Below are 20,415 nucleotides of genomic sequence, written 5' to 3'. Positions count from 1 at the left end.
AAAAATTGTCCAAGTTTCATCTTGAATACAAGGGATAATTGATTTTGTTTGATTTTTGACCAGAAGAAAGCTGAGGGGTAGAACTTGGCCAAGAGATTAGGCCTTAAAAGGTACCTACCCTTTAAAAGTATTTTTTTATATATCATAGAGGCTGTTACGTACTACTGATTGGTGGGGATTTGGGTTCTGAGACCCCCGGCGATCGGTCAAGGTTATCGGACACTTTGACCCAAACAATAAGCTGTTCGATGCTGAAAGTAAAGGCCGCACCGAAGCTGGCCAGATCCATCAGACCAGTCTCCTTCAGAGCAGCTCATGCAAACACTATATGCATGCACTCCTTGATGAGGAAGACCGGTCACCTCCGATAGACCGCAGCGGTAACCGATAATCAAGGCAACAAATAGTACCCAACAAAATTAAAAATTCCTCTGCTTTTGAGAATGGAGAAGATATTTTATAGCAAGTGAATTGCAGTGATCCTTGTTTTCACAAGCATATTGCAATATTACTTATTTATGAAGATAACCCTTATAAAGAACTTCGGTCTGTGGTGTGTAAGTATTAAATGGGGAGTTATCATAAAATAAAAACTAATAAAAATGGGTGTGTGGACAAACAACATGTTAATGGAAGGAATTTAGCCATCATTGTCATTTAGCTAAAAAGGACTGCTGCTTTTCCTAAGGTTTGGAGGGGTCCGGATGTTGTGAGCAATGATGGAGGCCATCGCCACCTCTGATAGTATACTACAAAAGAAAAACAAAAAACTGATCAGTACCTCTGAACAGAATAATGCAAGTGTGAATAGGTGCAAGCGGCTATCACTTCATACTGTGCAAACAATAGAATACAGCAGCCTCTTTAAGCGGTAAGATAGGAGCATCTTTTTTTTTTTTTTTTGCTGGGACCCTAAACCTAATATTTATCGAACATGCCTCTCCTAGGTGACAACACCACTATTCTTAATGTAAATTACACAATAAAAACCTCCCTTGAGCAATCCAACTAGATAATAAGACATCATGACCACACAAAATACAATGAAGTAGAATCAATTACAGGGTTTTTGGGAAATTATGATATATTGCTAGAACCCCAATACTTGGGACCCGTACCAATCTTTAGAATAAATGGGACAGCGGTACATCATATAGTTCAGCTGCATAGTGATGCTCCTATCATCTGTGCAGGGAATTACAACACATCTCTATGTACTTAAATGGTAACAAAGTGAAGGTACATATAGTAAAATTCACTATATTGCAATAATACTGTCATGTCCCTTTAAATTTTCAGTGACTTCTGTCACCATGACAATAAACAACCAATAGGATTGCTGGATTTGAATTTGGAAAAAAAACACAAACATCAGTTATTCTCAGTCTGTTCTATCTCAGCAGAGAGTGAAGACGGACACCTGCAGCCACAGCGACATTTCAGGTATAAACCTGTAATATAATATAAGTGACCGCTGATTTATCTCATCACATATTCATACAGAATAACCCGAGATGTTCTGTTACTAATTGTTCTTATTTACCCCAATACTTCACATAGAGACTAGTGTTGAGCATTCCGATACCGCAAGTATCGGGTATCGGCCGATACTTGCTGTATCGGAATTCCGATACCGACTTCCGATATTTTTTCAATATCGGAATTCGGCATCGGAATCGGAAGTTCAAAGTTGATTGACAGACTGACGTCATCATGATGCGCGGTGTTAAAAAGGAGAAAACGGAGTAACGGATACAAAATATATGCAAAAGTATAAATTTTATTAATACTCACATCAAGTGCTGACAAGTATACAAGTTGACTAAAATAGGGGGGATAAGCCCCAATGATACAACAATCAGGACAGACAAGGACAGGGTAAATAAAATGATACCAGTGCTCGAAATCTACATGGCACAACGTTCAGTCAGCCCATGGGCATTGCACATAACAGACAAGTGTCTAATGGTAAAAGATAGTCAAATATGGCATACTCAATTAAATGTGTATTGTACATAGTTGTACATGTCTAGAGCGAAAAAAAAAAAAAAAAACATCCAGAGGGGTCAATGTGCAAGTCCAATGGACACTGAACATAAATGAATCAATGACATGTGGAAGGATTCTTACATAGTAAATAACATATGTATCAGCATATCAAAACTGCGCAATTGTGCCAGAGAGAACCCGGGAGACGACCCGCCCAGCGGTCCAAATGACCGAAGTGTGGAAACAAGTAAAGGCAGGCTGCTTACCGGGGAGCCGAGGAGGTGAAGGCCCATGCAACGACACCCGACGTACGTTTCGCGCCCGCCACAGGCGCTTTATCAAGGGAGTGTTGACTGAGGTGAACCACCATGTTTTTATGCAGAAAGACCTCCCACTTGAAAGCGGTCACATGGGGCAGGTCTACCAACCAAAGGCAGCGGACAGAGCATGCGCAGTGCAGCTCACTCAAACCAGGAAGTGATCAATAGTATGGTCACAAAAAAAAAAAAAAAAATATGGCGGGACAAAACCGCACTCATATAAAAACTAGATAGCATCGTTACCCTAGACGCCTGCGCAGTGTATTGCGTTGACAAAAAGTGTCAGAGCTCAATGAATGATAAAGATGTAATCAGACCATAATAGCGGCGCATACTCAGTGCAACACCTCAGTCCTCCAGGAGATGGGGCAGGCGTCACGCGTCAGGGAAAACAGAGGGAATTTAACCCCGTGTATAACCTGAGGCGGGCAGACGCCCAAACCCATACCGGAGCAACGGGTGAGCGCAGGTATGCGCACTAAGGTCACAGCATAAAGAATCAGGAGAAGAAAATTAAAAAAAAGAAAAAAAAAAAAAAAACAAGTAAAAAATAAAAAATAAATAATAAACCAAGACAGACCATGGAGGAAATACAGTAAAGATAGTGACATCAATCATAATTGGGGCAAACAATATAAACACATTATATGATAGTGTATGCTACCAAAAATCCAGAGCACCAGTAAGGATTGTAAAGGCACACAATAAGATTGATGCAACAGTCCAGAAAAACTTTTTCCTTTTTTTTTTTTTTTTCTCTCTTCCTTTCTCCTCCTTTTTCTCTTTTCCCTTTCTTTCCTTTCCCCCTTCTTCCTTTCTCTTCTTCTTATATAGTAATAGACGAGTGACCCGAACACGATGGAGTGTCCGCATTCTCCATAATATCAATATGCCGTGAAACGATGATGAAGGTAGATATTCTTTCCAGATCCAACAGATAATAAATGCAGGCGTGGGTACGGACATCCAGAATAGAGGGGTCCACACCACACAATGGTACCAGTGAGTCCACATGTAGCCAACACAGAAAACACAGGGAAACTAAAAAAATATATAAAAAGACAAAAAGTTAAAATCATACAAACCGAATGTTGATAGGGCCTAAAAAAATGAAACAATGGTGAGTGCAGCGGAGACAGCAGAAGCTATAAAAATGAGGAGAAACTCAGAGATTCGTTAAGTCCTTTGGGGGTCATAGTATCCAGGGCGACGATCCACTTAGCCTCTCTCTGGGCCAACGCCTTTTTGTAATTTCCAGCTCGGATTCCCAAGTGTACACATTCAATACCTCTTACCATGAAGGACCCCGGGTCACAATCATGGGAGGATCTGAAGTGACGTGGGATGGTCTTAAGGGTAGTAGGATCGACCACTGTCTTGGCCGCCCGAATGTCCCTAACATGCTCACGAACTCTCACACGTAATTCTCTTGATGTGAGGCCCACATATATCAGTGGGCACCCACATGTCGCGTAGTATATGACATTAGTACTACTGCAGGAAATGTGTTGTTTGATGTGAAAATCTTTTTCACCATCGGAGGACTGAAAGGAGGAGCAGCGAAGGACATTCGGGCAGGCAACACAGTGGCCGCAAGGAAAACACCCCCGAGTTGGACCAGTAGATCCAAAGGGGTTCGTTGTCGTCGCGATGTAATGGCTCTTGACCAAAAAATCCCTCAAGTTTCTACATCTTCTTGAAGTCATCAGAGGACGATCACCGATAACCTGGCCCAGAGATGGCTCCGAGCCAAGAATTGCCCAGTGTTTGGCCAAAATGCTCCTCATGTGTTCCCATTCATGATTGAAGGTAGAGATGAAACGTATTGGGGCAGATCCACCTGACTTAGCAGATCTCCCAGTATTATCATGCCTCGGATAAAGCAAGTCCCTACGGGCAGTAGCCCTGGCTCTACTGTAACCCTTTCGTATGCTCCTGTTACTATATCCCCGGTTGCGAAAACGAGTCTGTAGGTCCCTAGCTTGCCTTTCAAAACCATCCTCGGTGGAGCAGATCCGCCTCATCCTGAGGAACTGACCGACAGGAACGGCCCTGATGGTAGAGGTGTTATGTGCGGACTCGGCATGGAGTAAAGATCCACAAGGACGCCGTCGAGCCGCCTGGCCGTCCGATTGTGTCTGGTATTGAAGGGCTCTGCGACCCAGTATGTAAATTTCTTGACTTCTACCTCAAACCACTGGTTGAATTATTACCATCTTACATTAAAGACACAACGGACGTCCTCACGCGGGTTGACGGCGTCCTTGTGGATGGTCATACCTTTCTGGTGACCGCGGACGTAGAGTCCCTTTATACATGTATTGACCATACCCTCGGTTTGGATGCGGTCCGCCTCTTCCTGGGGATGTCCGACCTGGACGGCCCGATGTGTGGACTACTCCTTGAGCTGCTGCAGTTTGTCCTTACCCACAATTTTTTTGTATTCAAAGATCAATTCTATCGTCAGCGGTGCGGCACGGCGATGGGCGCGTGGGAAATTCCAACACAGCAATGGCATAAAGTGAGACTAGGGACTTTTTTTTTTTTTTAAGTGGCGGAGGAATACAGTGCGGAAGGATACCTACCTTCCGTCATTGGATTCCTGCAGCCCGTAGAGAACGGCAGCAACAGCTGATGCTGCAGTTCTCTACCCAAGATCGTCGTGGGACACACTCGTGGACTGCTTCGGATCGTGGGTGAGTATTTTTGTGGTTTGTTATGTTAATATTTATTCCGGAAAAGACAATGGCTTCGGGGAACAATGTGACAAGTATTGGTAAGTATGTTACTCTATGTTATATGTACTGTATGTCTATGTATGTATTGTATGAATGTATTGTATGTATGTAGTATATATGTGGTATGTATGTAGCATGTAGTATGTATGTAGTATGTATGTAGCATGCATGTAGCATGCAGTATGTATGTAGCATGCATGTAGTATATATGTAGTATGTATGTGGTATGTATGTAGCATGTATGTATGTAGCATGTATGTAGCATGTATGTAGTATGTATGTAGTATGTATGTAGTATGTATGTAGCATGTATGTAGCATGTATGTAGCATGCATGTAGTATATATGTAGTATGTATGTGGTATGTATGTAGCATGTAGTATGTATGTAGTATGTATGTAGCATGTAGTATGTATGTAGCATGCATGTAGTATGTATGTAGCATGCATGTAGTATGTATATGGTATGTATGTAGCATGTAGTATGTATGTAGCATGCATGTAGTATGTATGTAGCATGCATGTAGTATGTATATGGTATGTATGTAGCATGTAGTATGTATGTAGCATGCATGTAGTATGAATGTAGCATGTATGTAGTATGCATGTTGTATGTATGTAGCATGTAATTTTTTTTTTTTTTTTTTTTACATTTAACACATTAGCCGGATGATGGGACTACTACTGTCCCATCATTGGCTAATGTGTCAATCACTGTCATGGTAGCAGGCATCGCCCGATGGGACTTGTAGTCCCATCGGACGATGCCTGCACAGACCCCCGGAGCCTGCACAGCCCCCCGGCAGGCCGGCACAGCCCCCCGGCAGGCCGGCACAGCCCCCCGGAGCCTGCACAGACCACCGGCAGGCCGGCACAGACCACCGGCAGGCCGGCACAGACCACCGGCAGGCCGGCACAGACCACCGGCAGGCCGGCACAGACCCCCTGGCAGGCCGGCACAGACCCCCGAAAGGCCCGTACAGACCCCAGAGAGGCTGTACAAGGGCAGGAAAGGGTTTTTCTTATTCCGATACCGGAAGTCCCATAGACTTGAATGGGACTTCCGGTATCGGAATCGGCGATACCGATACTTTTTTTAAAGATCGGCCGATACCATCCGATACGATACTTTGAAGTATCGGACGGTATCGCTCAACTCTAATAGAGACATGTACATGATTAGGAGCCGAGGGCTGATACTCCGCTGTCACTTGTCACACCTTCCATTTGGATGGGTCCAATATTTATCATCAGCTCCGTCCTCCATATGGAATGGCGCCTGCAGAGCGGAGAATGGCCCAAAGTCTATTATTCTGAATATTCCTCCATGAAATAAAGTGCTCCATATACAGCACATAATAACGGGGGAGGGCAGATATTGGAGCTATAACGTCATATCCTGCACATTGCCCAATACTGCCTTTGCCCCGGCAGTGCCTCCTAAACACACAGACAGTGTTTCCCAAAGTTTCCAGTAACAGTACACCCCGGGCAATGGCATCTGCCCAAGTGCCCAAAACCTATTCTGACTGTTCTGCTTTTTTATAGGATTTTGATAGATTTCGACACGATTGAAGATCACAGCGGAGACCATGTGGACCGGACCTTCAGCCTGCGTTGGATCAGGTGAGATTCCTCACACTGTTAACCATTCTCTGTCCCATGGTCAGACGGAGCCCAACAGCTCCACGTTTCTTTTATCTTTGGGATGTGTCAGGTTTCCAGTAATTTTGGGGGTAAATAAAGAACTGCAGATATTTGCTGTAAAAAATACCAGAAAGCCAAACCGATTCCGAACAGAGGTTGACAGCGACGGTCTGAGCAGAACGTGAGCTTCATAGGTAGAGGGGGGAATCCTGTCACTGGCCATGAAGGCTACAGAATGATTGCATCTTCCATACACAAAACTCATTTTTCTACCTTCTTCTTACTGATGTTTCCATTCCCAACACTTAGCGGGATGGTTAGAAATATAGCGATCAGTAGTGCCGCTCCGTCACATCCTCTTCGTACGTTTATGGCTGATCCTTATATTTGGTTCTTTTCTCTTCAGTTAACCCCTTTACCCCCAAGGGTGGTTTGCCCGTTCATGACCGGGCCAATTTTTACAATTCTGACCACTGTCCCTTTATGAGGTAATAACTCTGAAACGCTTCCATGGATCTCGGTGATTCTGACATTGTTTTCTTGTGGCATATTGTACTTCATGTTAGTGGTAAAATTTTATTCAAATAACTTGCGTTTATTTGTGAAAAAAAAACGGAAATTTGCCGAAAATTTCGCAATTTTCCAACTTTGAATTTTTATGCCCTTAAATCACAGAGAAATGGCACACAAAAAACTTAAGTAACATTTCCCACATGTTTACTTTACATCAGCACAATTTTGGAACCAAAATTTTTTTTTTGTTAGGAAGTTATAAAGGTTAAAAGTGGACCAGCGATTTCTCATTTTTGCAACACCATTTTATTTTTACGGACCACATCACATTTGAAGTCACTTTGAGGGGTCTATATGATAGAAATTACCCAAAAGTGACACCATTCTAAAAACTGCACCCCTCAAGGTGCTCAAAACCACATTCAAGAAGTTTATTAACCCTTCAGGTGCTTCACAGGAATTTTTTGAATGTTTAAAAAAAAAAAAATGAACATTTAACTTTTTTTCACAAAAAAAATTACTTCAGGTCGAATTTTTTTTATTTTACCAAGGGTAACAGGAGAAATTAGACTGCAAAAGTTATTGTGCTATTTGTCCTGAGTACGCTGATACCTGTTATGTGGGGGGGAATCACTGTTTCGGCACATGGCAGGGCTCAGAAGGGAAGGAGCGTCGTTTGACTTTTTCAATGCAAAATTGGCTGGAATTCAGATCGGACACCATGTCACGTTTGAAGAGCCCCTGATGTACCTAAACAGCGGAAACCCCCCACAAGTGACCCCATTTTGGAAACTAGACCCCCCCCAAGGAACTTATCTAGCTCTTTGGTGAGCACTTTGAACCCCCCAGTGCTTCATAGAAGCTTATAACGCCCAGCATGAAAATAAAAAAAAATCATATTTTTTCCACAAACATGATCTTTTAGTCCCCAATTTTTTTATTTTCCCAAGGGTAACAGGAGAAATTGGACCCCAATTCGGGTCAGTACGATTACAGCGATACCTCATTTATGTCTTTTTTTATGTTTTGGCGCTTTTATGCAATGAAAACAATTTTATATAAAAAATAATTATTTTTGCATCGCTTTATTCTGCGAGCTATAACTTTTTTATTTTTTCGCTAATGATGCTGTGTGGCGGCTCTTTTTTTGCGGGACAAGATGACGGTTTCAGCGGTACCATGGTTATTTATATCTGTCTTTTTGATCGCGCGTTATTGCACTTTTTGTTCTGCCGTATGATAAATAAATCATTATTTTTTGCTTTTTTTATTTTTTAAGGGGTTCACTAAAGGGGTTAACTAGTGGGACAGTTTTATAGGGCGGGTCGTTACGGACGCGGCGATACCAAATATGTGTATTTTTATTGTTTGTTTTTTATTTCCAAAAAATGAATTTATTAGAGAATATTTTTATTTATTTAGCGATTTTTTATAAATTATTTTTACACTTTTTTTTTTTTTTTTTTTTTAACTTTATTACAATGTCCCAGGGGGGACATAACTGTCAGATTGCTGATCTGTTACATCACAGATCGCTGTGACAGATCAGCGATCTGTCACAGGCACTGCAGCAGACTTTCTCATGCCTGTGCTCAGCAGGCATGAGGAAGACGGCTCCCTTGCAGGCCCCCGAAGGTCCTCGGCGCCATATTGGATCCGGGGACCTACAAGGAAGTAGGCCCCCGCAGCAGCGCGATGTGCAGCACCCTCCCGATGCTTCCCTAAACCCCCGGTACACTGCGATCGTGTTTGTTCACAGTGTGCCAGGGGTTAATGTGTCGGGGGCGATCCGTGACCGCACCTTACACATTCGTCCGCGCTCCCCCCCGTGAGCGCAGCTGATTGCGCTAGACGTACTATCCCGTCCATGGGCATAGGGGCCCGGGTCCCATGGACGGGATAGTACGTCTGATGTCAGAAAGGGGTTAATATCACACCAGAGGAGATGCTCAGAAGACTGGCCTTCTGCATGAAGCTTCTGCCATCACCCCTCTACAAGATGGAGTTTAGTGAGAAGATGACTATACTGCTGCCTTTAGTTTTACAGGGGTGGACAGGAATGTCTTATTACATGAGTAACTTAATCTGCCGTCTTCTTAGCGCCTCATGCCGACCAGCCCAGAAGAAATATACACCAAGGCATGAATATGAAGAGCAGCCTACACCATCCATGAAAACCCAGATCACACAACAAAAAGCAAGGGTAATGCGGGTTAAAGAACGGTGTATGGACCAGGATGAAGAGAAGAGACCCCAAAAAGAAAGGAAGAAAAAAAAAAGTCAACATCAAAATTAAGATCGGCGCCAGAAGAGAGGCCAGGACAGAGGCCAAGAGAGAGGCCAGGACAGAGGCCAGAAGAAGCAGCAGGACAAAGGCCAGAAGAAGAAGCAGGACAGAGGTCACAACAAAGGCCAGGGCAGAGGCAAGAAGAGGCAGCAGGACACAGGCCATGACAGAGGCCAGAAGAAGAAGCAGGACCACGCAGTGCCACTATATCAACCAGTATTTGAAAGGAAAGAAGATCATCTGGACAATCCTGCTGGGACCTCTCAGCCGATAACATCATATAGGCAAATACTGGGAGCTAAGTATAAAAATAGAATAGTAATAAGAGCGGTATAATATTAGAGCAGCAGTATATTAATATTAGTAGGCAAAACCGTAATAACAGCTATCATAGTAGTAACATAAAAAGTAGTAATTATAATTCAAAATAGTAGGAGTAAAAATGCAAAAATAATAATATTAGTTATAACAGCAGGTTTGACCTAGCAGTAAGTAACATAGGGAGCAGGACCCTATTATTGGTAGGGGCGAATCACTAATAATAATTAATAACAATATAAACAATTAGTTACAGTAGTATAAATAGGATATAGAGAAGTAGTTGTCATAACAAGGTAGTCAGCTAGTATTAAAAACTCTTCTATTAATATAACACTATATATACATATTATTAGAATTAGGCGGCTTGATCGGGGGTTCTAGGACTGATCGCCTTTTCCCGGGGTCAAGAAGGAATTTTCAGACACAGATTGGCTGAAAGTGTCCAAGGGTTTTTGCCTTCCTCTGGATCAACAGCACATACATAGCATAGTAGTAATATTTATAGTAGAAAAGTTACAATAATCTTTTAATATTAATAGCAAAAAAAATATTTATAAGGAAGAAAAAAAGGACAAAAAGCATAAAATAATTATGTAGTAGTTATTAAATAGGCATTCTAAAAATAAAAATATAGTAATGATTTTAATTTTGCTATTAGACTAGACATCTTAGATTCCTTATATAGAAATAATAATAATAATAGCGTAAGGATAATAATAACCATAGTATTAGTAGTAGGGTTTGATCGCCTTTTCCCGGGGTCAAGAAGGAATTTTTTCCCTGAGTCAAAAATTGGATGAATGTGTCCAGGGTTTTTTGCCTTCTGGATCAACACCTTTAGACATAGGGGCTTTATTAATACCGGTTAGAGTAGTGTTATTGTAGGGTCCCATCTGAAGAGGTCGCCTTGTCCTTGGCAGACGGGCTCACACAATTTGATCAAAATGTGCGCTAAGAACCTCACATTTCTAGGAGCTGTGTAATAAATATGGCCACTGGCGTACTTGCGCTGGCAGAATTTTGTTGCTTCTTTTGCATTGCACCTACAGCAGCTGCTCCTGCACATTTATTTCAGTTTGTTTGTGTTAGCTCATTGTATTTCTGGATTAACACCTTTAGATATTGTGACCTTACAAGTAGTTACTAATAATTTAAGTACGGATGTAGGGTAAAATTGGTGATAATTTTAGATACTGAGAGAAATTATAAAAAAATAAAATAACACATTGTTGTAAGAAAACCACATTCACACATTTCCTTTATGCTTCCAAGTTTAATATCAAATGCACCATATGAAAATTTACATTCATTTTCAGCTTTTGATTCTTAGCTAGGTCTGCCTGATCCCTACAGAACTGTCAGTAGTAAATGGACATACCTTACATTTGACACCCATGGTCCATTGCATAACTGTAACAAGCAACCATATAGCCCAACACTGGAGTTATATTTTACAGCAGGGGTCCCCATCCTACCCCGTCCCCCCATAACATGGGTTTGGCTCATGATATGGTTTGGTCTAGACCAGGGGTCCCCAACCTGTAGCTCGGGAGCCACATGTGGCTCGCAGTCCCATAAATTTTGTGGCTCGCGACTGTCTGCCAGCTTGGTGCATTAGGTCCAGGTCTAGCAAACAGGTATGAAGAGCACATCTGAAAATGGGGAATTTTGTGAGTAGCCCTGCACAGAAGTCCAGATCTGGATACAAATTTACTGGGTTTAGAGATGTTTTAGGTATGGTACGCTGGAGGATGGTACTACGTGTTAGAGGAGGTGCTCAAAGCTGGATGTGACAGTGTGTTGGGAGTCCTTAATGGGAGAATACTGAATGGGGGTATTGTGGGAACCCCTGGATAACATTAAATGGTTCAAAAATACACTCTATACATTGTTGATGTGGTAAATGACTATTCTAGCTGCAAACGTATTTATGATATTTCTTCATAGGTGTATAGAGCCCCATTTCCAACAACCATCACTCCAGTGTTCTTATGGTACTGTGTGTTTGCTAACTGTGTAAGAAGGCTAATGGATGGTTAAAATACCCTTGAAAACCCTTGTGCAAGTATGTTAACACAGCTGAAAACAGTTTGGCTTAATAGTGAAGCTATAAACCTGGCCTTCCTTTGAGCTAGTTGAGAATCTGGAGCATTACATTTGTTGGTTCCATTAAACTCTCAAGATGGCCAGAAAAAAAGAACTTTCATGTGAAACTCGACAGTCTATTCTTTTTCTTAGAAATGAAGGCAATTCCATGCGAGAAATTGCCAAGAAAGTGAAGATTTCCTACAACTGTGTGTACTACTCCCTTCAGAGGAGAGAACAAACAGGCTCTAACCAGAGAAGAAAGAGAAGTGGGAGGCTCCGCTGCACAACTGAGCAACAAGACAAGTATATTAGAGTCTGTAGTTTGAGAAATCGACGCCTCACAGGTCCTCAACTGGCAGCTTCATTAAATAGCATACGCAAAACGCCAGCGTCAACGTCTACAGTGAAGAGGCAACTCTGGGATGCTGGCCTTCAGGGCAGAGTGGCAAAGAAAAAGCCATATCTGAGACTGGCTAATAAAAGGAAAAGATTAATATAGGCAAAAGAACACAGACATTCGACAGAGGAAGATTGGAAAAAAGTGTTATGGACAGACAAATCCAAGTTTGAGGTGTTGGATCACACAGAAGAACATTTGTGAGACGCAGAACAACTGAAAAGATGCTGGAAGAGTGCCTTACAACATCTGTCAAGCATGGTGGAGGTAATGTGATGGTTTGGGGTTGCTTTGGTGCTGAAAAAAGTGGGAGATTTGTACAAGGTAAAAGGGATTTTGAATAAGGAGGGCTATCACTCCATTTTGCAACGCCATGTCATACTCTGTGGACAACGCTTGATTGGAGCCAATTTCATCCTACAACAGGACAATAACTCAAAGCACACCTCCAAATTATGCAATAACTATTTAGGGAAGACGCAGGCAGCCGGTATTCTATCTGTAATGGAGTGGCCAGCGCAGTCACAAGATCTCAACCCCATTGAGCTGTTGTGGGAGCAGCTTGATCGTATGGTATGCAAAAAGTGCCCATCAAACCAAACCAACTTGTGGGAGGGGCTTCCGGAAGCATGGGGTGAAATTAATACCAGATTACCTCAGCAAATTAACTGCTAGAATGCCAAAGGTCTGCAATGCTGTAATTGCTACAAAGGGAACATTCTTTGATGAAAGTAAAGTTTGAAGGAAAAAATTATAATTATTATTTCAAATAAAAATCTTTTTTGTTAACCTTGTCAATGTCTGGACTAGATTTTAAATTCATTTGGCAGCTCATTTGATTAATAAAAGTATGAGTTTTCATGGAAAACACAAAATTATCTGTAGAGTATATACAGGCATCTGAGGCAAACATGGTGGAGTGTATGTCGGCAGAGGGCCACTAGGTAAGTGCCCATGATGACAGCAGAGCCTCTTTAGAGTAGGGCACGGTGTAGGGGCAGCAGAGCTTGCGTCCTATCTGGACGGCTACATTGGCAATTCAACTCAGAAGCTCATAGTTCAGCACAAGTGCAAATGCCGACAAAGCAGACAGGATTTTAGCCATTACTGTCCACAATACCGGATCTGCACACATTCCGTGACATAATTTAGGCCGATTTCTGCTGTGGATCTACATCAGAAAAAGACATACTGAAATTAAATAGGGCTGCGGCACAGCATTTTTCCCCCATGATGAAGGCAAAAATCCAAGCGTAAATTTTTCATCGCATATAAACAGTGTCATGGGAATCCCTTTTTCATGCATGAAAGTCATCAGAATTGGTGAAGATTTCGGTGCAGAATCTACAACAACAAAAAATGTAAAATCTGACACGTGAAAGAAACATTCATTGTGGAGAGAGAAAGCGGGACATATTCATTTGGAGTGGTGGCGGACATCATGACCAAGTCCACCCCATGGTTTTGGAGAAAGTGCATCTATTATCCTGTTCCCAGATATGCCGTCCCACATCTTGTAAATTAGACACTCTTTGAGGCTATGTGCACATGACATCTTTTAATCTCAGGCGAACCCGACAAGTTTTTCAAGCAGAAGACACTTCAGAAAACTCTGGACCTTTTTTCTGAAGTGTCTCTTGTGCTGCTTTTTTCCAGTCATTTGCTGGAGGTTTTTATAACTAGTGATGAGGGAGTATCCTCGTTGCTTGGGTTTTCTCAAGCATGCTCGGGTGTCCTCCGAGTATTTTGGCGTGCTCGGAGATTTAGTTTTCGTCGTCTCAGCTGCATGATTTGCGACTTGTAGACGGGCTGGATACATGTGTGGAATGCCTGTTTGTTAGGGAATTCCCACATGTATTCAGCCTGTCTACAAGTCACAAATCATGCAGCTGAGACGAGGAAAACTAAATCTCCGAGCACGCCAAAATACTCAGAGGACACGCAAGCAACGAGTATACTCGCTCATCACTATTTATAACGGTTCTTTGGAGAACTTTCCCATGGTTATTGCGACATCTATTTTACTGTCGTTTTCCGGCTGTTTTTTTTTTCACTCCATTGAATAATGAACAAACCACAAGCCATTGTTTTAAGCCAAAACGATAGTGAAAGGATCCAAAAGACGTCCAGTCACCTCCTGGGCGGCTTCTGAGGTTTCCCTTTGGCTTGTACTGTAAAGTACAGAACGTCTTCCCAGTGAAAAATGACAGGAGAATCAACAGCTCACTGTTTTAACAGCGTTTTCAGAAACTTGAAGTGATTAAAAAACATTTGAAAGTCTAAACATTAGTACAGCAAGTTACTGCTCCAAAAACTCAGCAAAAATACTCCGCTAAAGGAGAAAAACGGGAAAAATGTGCTTATTATGGCAGTAAGGCATATTCAGTTCCTAATGTACAAGTATGTGTGGCCTTGCCTTTAATACCTTATTATAAGACCTCTTATATGAAGATGTAAGATTTTAGTGAAGCTTCTCTGTAATTATACAAGGCAGCCTTTCATCCGTATACCATGAACAGGAGAGTAAATGAGGCACAATCGCTGCTCTTCACTGATCAAGAGACTACAGATTGATCATGTGCTTTAGTGAGTCGCCATTGTTAGGGGGCATTCACGGCCCCCTCCTTATGTAATGCAGCCTTTGTTGCTGGCCGGCCGTCACTAAATCACATTACATAGGGTCATGTGAGAGACAGCAGACAGGCCGAGGCCACACGTTCTCATCCAGGCACACAAATGAGTCAATGTCACATTACTGGTGAAAATGTTCCGTGAATACATAGAAACGCATTGATGTGTCACTGCAGAAAACTAGAGCAGGCAGCGCTTCCCTGGAGAAGACAACAAGCACATCTGCAAGAAATAACTTGGGAGAAAATCCTCCATTACAGGGTTTTCTAGTTTAGGAAAACTCCTTTTCCTTAGGCTGTAGCTTGTTTAACAAAAAAAAAAAATTAAACTGAACTTAACTCACCCTCCCCAGGTCCAGCGCTGAGTCTCTGCCGCTTCTCCCTATGTCTATTATTGCCTGCAGAGCTGCCGTCAAGTCGACAGCACTGCAGCCAATCAGTAAACTCATCGGATCTGCAAAAGTAGATGGCACAAGCCACTTAGCTTACCAATTACCGGCAGCACTGTAGACATGACGTCAGCACTGCAGACAATAACAGACACTGGGAGCAGCAGCAGAGACTCAGTGCTGGACCAGGGGAGGGTGACTAAACAACAGCTTGTGACGGGGGGGGGCTTAAAAAGAGAGAACAGCTTTAGCGTATGTCTTGAGTTTTGATATATGGATTTTGAAGTGGATCTGCTTCATGATTTGCAAGAAAGTTTTCAAAGAGTATTTGAAGCAGTTTGTTTAGCATATTTCAGACGGAAACCCCCAAATTAACCCCTTAAAGACCGCCGATACGCACTAAAACAGTGCTCATTAATGGGCCTTATTGCCTCATCAACATTTTAAAATGGCGATCCGGAATAGCGCTGGCCAAGCGGCCGCAATTCCCGTGGGTGTCAGCTGTATATGACAGCTGACACCCTGTGGTATCGGCCTGATTGGGGTTCGATTATTTAATTGGTTGCAAGGGAGTTATAAGACCCCCTTTGTAACCATCAGATCTCTGCGATAAGAATCGCGAGTGTCGACGGTTACCATAGGGTCCTGAGGTCAAGTGATGACCCCGGGTTATGGTTTCCTGTGAGATCTAGCTATAAGCTGGGGCTCACAGGCTCAGTGAGTGAGACACTGACAGTGCCATGCATTGCAGTATATGAGACCAGAAATCAAAATAAAAATGATACGTGAACCACTGTGGGACTAAGTAAATATTTGAAAAAAAAAAACTAAAATAAAATATGCAAAAAACAAACAGAAAAAGCCATTTTGCCACTCATACGCTATGCTTGAGATAAAGCAAAAAATACACACACAATTGGTATCATCACCGCGTCCAGAACGATCCGGACACAATTGGTATCACCGTAGGGAAAAAAAAAAAAAAAAGAACAAACACCAAAAATGTCACTTTTTCATAATACTGACTCCCAAAAAAGCGATCAAAAAGTCAAAGTGAAAAAAAAAAATGGTATTATGAAAACCACACCATCCTGCAAAAAATAAGCCCTAATATGGCCTATTCGGCAAAAAAATAAAAAAGATACAGCTCTCATAACATGACGATGTGAAAACAAATTCAGTTTTGTAAAATATTGTTTTTAGTCTGAAAAAATAGCAAATCATAAAAACTATATAAATCTGGCATCGTTGTAATTGCACCAACCCGACGAACAAATCGGTGTTATCAATTTTACTGCATGGTGAAAACAGATACAATAACTGAATTGGTGGATTTTGTTCATTCTGTGCCTGAAAAATCTGAATAATGTGATCCAGGCTTATTATGGAAGCGATCGGAAAATGTTATGTACCTCAAAATGTTACCGATAAAACCCCTAATTTATCTGGCACAAAACCAGCCCCCATTCAGGTCCATTATATGTCATTATCTGGAACTATAGGGGATTCCCATGTTACTGGTAGAACAAAGAATCTGGAAAAGTGACATGGCTCCTGCCCCTCAAATAAAATCTAGGGAATTCTGCGCTCCGAAATCCAAATACCCCGAGCCACACTATTCCATAAACCACAGTAAGAGGCCACATATTTCGTATTATTGTAATGGAGCGAAGGCACTTAATTTATGGGTGCGTATAGGCAGATGCACAAGCTGGGCATAATGTATGGAGGCGCTCCAATATATGGGGGCACAATGTATGGTACTAGGCTGGCAGATTTGCAATTCTCCAGAAAAAGCATAGAGTGGAGGTTACAAAGTAGTCACTGCAGGCATAGATGAATTCACTGAGAGGTGTGATTTCTACAATGGGGAAACTCTTGTTTTTTCTGCTGTTCTGGCACCTTTGAGGCTCCACAAATGTCACCCGCAAACTATTCTAGCAAAATTTGTGATCCAAAAGCCAAATAGCGCTCCTTCCTTCTCAGCCATGACGTGTGGCCTATAGTAACTTCTGACAACATATGGGCAGCACCACATTCAGGAGAAATTGCACATGAAATTGCGGGGTCCAGTTTCACCTATTAACCTTCGTGTACCTGACAAATTTGCAACTAATACAAATATTACACTTTTACCACTAAAATGTCATATTTCCACGTCTCCATGTTATAAAACTCTGTGAGGCATCTATGGGTTCAAAAAACTCACCACATCCCCAGATGAATTCCTTAGAAAGTGAAGTTTTGGGTAAATATGGAGTCACCTGAGGGAGGGGGTGAGGGTGTTTCAGCTGTTCTGGCACCTAAAGGGGCTCAGCTATTGGAGCCCACAATCCAATCAAATGAAATCTGCATTCTAAAAGCCAAGAAGAGCCCCTAATCACCTGACCCCTGCTGTGTGTTCAAACAGTGGGGGGCTTCCCTGAGACACATCATTGGCTCTCCAAATGCAACATGGCGTCCGCTCTTGATTCCAGCCATTTCTTCATTCAAAAAGTCAAACGGTGCACCCAAAGCGTATTTATACCCCACATATGAGGTATTGGCGCACTCAGGGCAAATTGCACAACAAATTTTTGTGGGAAAAAAATTTGATTTTTTTTATTTTCACAGCTGGAAATAAATTCACGAGATTGAATGGAACAGGCTCAGGGATGACGCTTACACCACAGCCAGACAATGCAAGCTGCGTAATGCATCGGGCACCTGCCTCCTACAGCTCTCATTGATGCTGTTTAAAGGGAACCTGTCCCCAGATTTGACCCGTACGAGATAAGACAATACCCTAATATATAGCATTCTAATATGCTGTACATATGCCCCAAATCCGGCCTGCAAGACAAGAAAAACACCTTTTATAATATGAGCGATCGGCTCTGATGGGCATCGCTGTCTTGGTCCAGCATCTACCTTCTTCTTGTGAGGCCGACCTCCTTCTGTGCTTTCGTGTGGATGATGCATCCCTACGTCATCCACACATTCTCTCCAGCATCGCGCTCATGCGCAGGCGTACTTCTCTGCCCTGTTAAAGGCAGGGCAACGTACTGCATTGCGCATGTGCTGGGAAAGGTCTAAGAGCCCCGGCGCCTGCGCGCTGCTTTCCTCTGCTCAGGGCTGAGAAGTACGCCTGCGCAGGAGCGTGATGCCGGAGAGACTGTGTGGATGACATAGGGACACGTCTTCCACACGAAAGCACAGAAGGAGGTCGGCCTCACAAGGAGGTAGATGCTGGACCAAGACAGTGATGCAAATCAGACCCGATCGCGCATATTGTTGATGGTGGCAATTAAATGGAGTGGTTGCCGATACCACATTGCACCCGTCATCCCCTCTGCACCTGCAACTAGTGTAGCGTACCCATGGGTTTTCATGGCATGGCAGCCTAATGAAGGCCCCCATTGCTGCCATCTTGGTCCTCTTATGAAGATTGGCCTGTGGCCCATTTCCACTACATAAAACAAGAAGTTAAACAATCACAAGTTCAAGACACAAAAAAAAAAATAATGAAGTAAAAAATTATTTAAAAACAAATAAAGCATATTTTTAAATTGCCGTGTCTGTAGAGGTCTGATAAATATATAACGTTATTGAAATCATAAGCTAAATGACGAAACAAAGAAACAATTGAAATGTCACAAAAATTAAAAGGAGCAGTCAAGACGTGATAAGTTCCCCATAATGGTGTCAATAAAACATCAGCTCCGATACACAAAAGACAGGTCCTCGCCCCGCTCCATCCACCAAAAATGGCAGGTCCCAGAAAATGGCGAGAAACCAATTCTTTTTTAGAAATATCAGAATGTTTTCAACCACCAAAATATAGATCACCCTGATAGGTGTGGGGTCGCTGTGGGCGCCCCGACCCCCGAGACACAGAACACAACATTCACCAGTGGACTGTTAGAAGCCCATTATACGGTAAAGTGAATGGAGGCATTATATGGAGGCACTGATGACCACAGCTCGTCCCGCAGAAACACAAGAACTTATGGGGGGGGAGAATGAAAACACAAAAACAGAAGATCGCCCGGAATAAGGTACAGGCTGCTGGGACCTGTGGTGCCCACACCAGTACAGCCGCCTGACCCCAGCAGGTGCCGTGTGACGTCACTCACGTAGTGCTGGTAGAACTTGCACAGCCGGGGCTTGCCGTGGTTATTGAAGATGAGAATGGCTTTAATCATGATGGCGCAGGAATGTGACGTGTCAGCAGCAGCCGCGCAGGCGACCGGGATGTCGCCGCAGGACGGGTCCTAGATCTCCTGCTCGCCGCCCGCTTCTCCAGCGCTCCACGTTACAATTCACGAACCCGTTCTAGACATCTACACCAGCCACTTCCCGGGACACGTCACTCTAGTCATGTGACTGCGAGGCTAGCCAATCAGCGTGTTACTGGCACTGCGGCCAGAGCAGAATGGCCGCATTAGCTTCATGACGTCACCGACAGAGCGACAGACGAACAATGCGATAATGAGGGGCCGGCTAGTGGGGTTATTGTGAGGGGGTCCTGCTGCCACTACAGCTCCAGCCCACACAGTACTGAGGGGCCAGCTCGTGGGATTATTGTGAGGGGGTCCTGCTGCCACTATAGCTCCAGCCCACACAGTACTGAGGGGCCGGCTCGTGGGATTATTGTGAGGGGGTCCTGCTGCCACTACAGCTCCAGCCCACACAGTACTGAGGGGCCGGCTCGTGGGATTATTGTGAGGGGGTCCTGCTGCCACTACAGCTCCAGCCCACACAGTACTGAGGGGCCGGCTCGTGGGATTATTGTGAGGGGGTCCTGCTGCCACTACAGCTCCAGCCCACACAGTACTGAGGGGCCGGCTCGTGGGATTATTGTGAGGGGGTCCTGCTGCCACTACAGCTCCAGCCCACACAGTACTGAGGGGCCGGCTCGTGGGATTATTGTGAGGGGGTCCTGCTGCCACTACAGCTCCAGCCCACACAGTACTGAGGGGCCGGCTCGTGGGGTTTTTGTGAGGGGGACCTGCTGCCACTACAGCTCCAGCCCACACAGTACTGAGGGGCCGGCTCGTGGGATTATTGTGAGGGGGTCCTGCTGCCACTACAGCTCCAGCCCACACAGTACTGAGGG

General features: G+C 43.4%; 1 protein-coding gene across 2 annotated transcripts in view; it reads right to left on the bottom strand.

Annotated features, from left to right (window-relative positions):
• The window catches only part of AP3S1 (adaptor related protein complex 3 subunit sigma 1), a 106,501-nt gene extending 86,774 nt beyond the window's left edge, over positions 1-19,727 (bottom strand). The window contains exon 1 of one of the 2 annotated variants that reach the window (XM_073553211.1): positions 19,433-19,727. In XM_073553211.1, coding sequence (XP_073409312.1) covers positions 19,433-19,501 — 69 coding nt within the window. In that variant the 5' untranslated portion in view covers positions 19,502-19,727. The remainder of the gene's footprint in view (positions 1-19,432) is intronic. The other variant, XM_073553182.1, reaches the window with a different exon arrangement.
• Between the last annotated feature and the right edge of the window lie 688 nt (positions 19,728-20,415).

This window comes from Dendrobates tinctorius, unplaced genomic scaffold (genome assembly GCF_039654945.1).
Source record: "Dendrobates tinctorius isolate UK_male_01 unplaced genomic scaffold, ASM3965494v1 ptg000003l, whole genome shotgun sequence".
NCBI lineage: Eukaryota > Metazoa > Chordata > Amphibia > Anura > Dendrobatidae > Dendrobates > Dendrobates tinctorius.
The sequence above is the reverse complement of the archived record's forward strand: the minus strand, read 5'-3'. Positions and strand labels throughout refer to the sequence as shown.